This window comes from Phalaenopsis equestris, unplaced genomic scaffold, assembly GCF_001263595.1.
Source record: "Phalaenopsis equestris unplaced genomic scaffold, ASM126359v1 Scaffold000636, whole genome shotgun sequence".
Lineage (NCBI taxonomy): Eukaryota > Viridiplantae > Streptophyta > Magnoliopsida > Asparagales > Orchidaceae > Phalaenopsis > Phalaenopsis equestris.
The window spans coordinates 279397-280944 of record NW_018165076.1 but is presented as its reverse complement, the minus strand read 5'-3'; the positions used below and the strand labels follow the sequence as shown (position 1 = coordinate 280944).

At 38.6% G+C, this 1548-nt stretch overlaps 1 protein-coding gene across 1 annotated transcript in view; it reads left to right on the top strand.

The window, feature by feature from the left end:
- LOC110030039 (tRNA (guanine(10)-N2)-methyltransferase homolog) overlaps nucleotides 1-1325 on the top strand; it is a 68595-nt gene extending 67270 nt beyond the window's left edge. The window contains exon 5 of the mRNA XM_020732577.1: nucleotides 1307-1325. Within this exon, the coding sequence (XP_020588236.1) occupies nucleotides 1307-1325 (19 nt within the window). The remainder of the gene's footprint in view (nucleotides 1-1306) is intronic.
- Nucleotides 1326-1548: the final 223 nt, after the last annotated feature.

The window sequence follows — 1548 nt, the reverse complement described above, 5'->3', positions numbered from 1 at the left end:
AATTTTATAAGAGTTTTGCCTATCTCCGTGGGATCAATACTGAGGTTTTTAAAGAAATTCCTATATTATTGGGTGAAAGGCCAAGGACTCGGAAATGATGCTAGTTTTGCTGGCGGTACATGGGTAAGATTGGAGTGCAGTTGACAACTCTTGCACTTTTGTAAAAACTCCAATACATATTGTTTGATTGTGGCTAGTAGAAACTTTGTCTCATTATTTTAAGAGCAAGAGTTTTGCCCCCGAGATGCTGCCCACATATTCCGGAACGAACCTCTCACATAGCGTAATCAGCTTCAGATTAGGGAAGAAATTGAGGCATGAACCAACAAATGCATTTTTATATATTTCATTCCAATAAGGATGAGGTTGGAATTCATGCGCCTGAGGCGAATTGACGCAGTAGCATAAACTGACATTGTTTCATCTCGGAGGAAGGAGATGATGGGATCCATCCAAGATGGCTCCTTTGTGTCATCTATAGATAATATCACCCATGAGCCCTAAATGCTAGGAAAATGTATGTCCTTGATGCATCTTCTTATATAGAGATCTTTAGTTGTCAAAGTAGTGAGTTTGGAGAGGGTATCAACACGAGTGTTATACTCCCTAAGTATGTGAACGAGCTTGAATGTTTCAATTTGGGCGTGAAGTATTTTTACTAAACTAAGATATTGCACTAGTTGTAAGTTATGAACGTCAAATTTATTCAATACTGGGGATGCAATGAGCTGAGAAATAGTGTAGATAATCATATTTCATACTTCAAAGTTAATGATAAGTTTTAATCTGACGATGAGGGCTTCATACTTGTCAACATTATTTGTGGATGAAAATTTCAAGCGAGGTCAGCAATCTAAGATGTCTTTCTTTGAGGAGATGTGTAGTATTCCAAAACAAACTCCAGAGTTTCTGGATGCTCCATCTACGTATAGTGTACACTGAGGTGACCGTTGAGGGGATAAAGTCGGCTCATCGTAAGCAAACAATGTACGTTCTACCACAAAGTCATCCAACACCTGTGATTTGATGTTTGGTCATGGTATATAACGAATGTCAAATTCTCTCAGTTCTACTAAACATTTAACTAATATTCCCCATGCTTTTGGTTTTTTTTTTGGGATAGACTTCGAAGGAATTTGTGTGTAGACGCCAATAGTGTGGGCCTAGAAGTACGCACAAATTTTCCTTACTGAGAATACCAGAGCCAATGTTGTCTTGTACGCCATCAGATAACAACGTCTGTATCAGATAGAATCTTGTTGACATAGTACACTAGCTTTTCAATTGATTTTTTCGTCTAAACTAGGACAGATCTTGTTGTGTAAGGTAAAATAACCAAGTAAATGTATAACATCTACCCTTGGAAGAGCTTTGAGAGGAGGGGCGTTGAAGCCAGATATGCCTTGAGTTGCTCGAAAGCGATCTGACTGTCATCTGTCCACTGAAAATGAGTGCTCCAAGCACCTCTAAGTATCTTGAAGAATGGTATATACTTATCACCATAGCAAGCCAAGAAGAGGGATAGAGCAGTTATACAAACATTCAAGC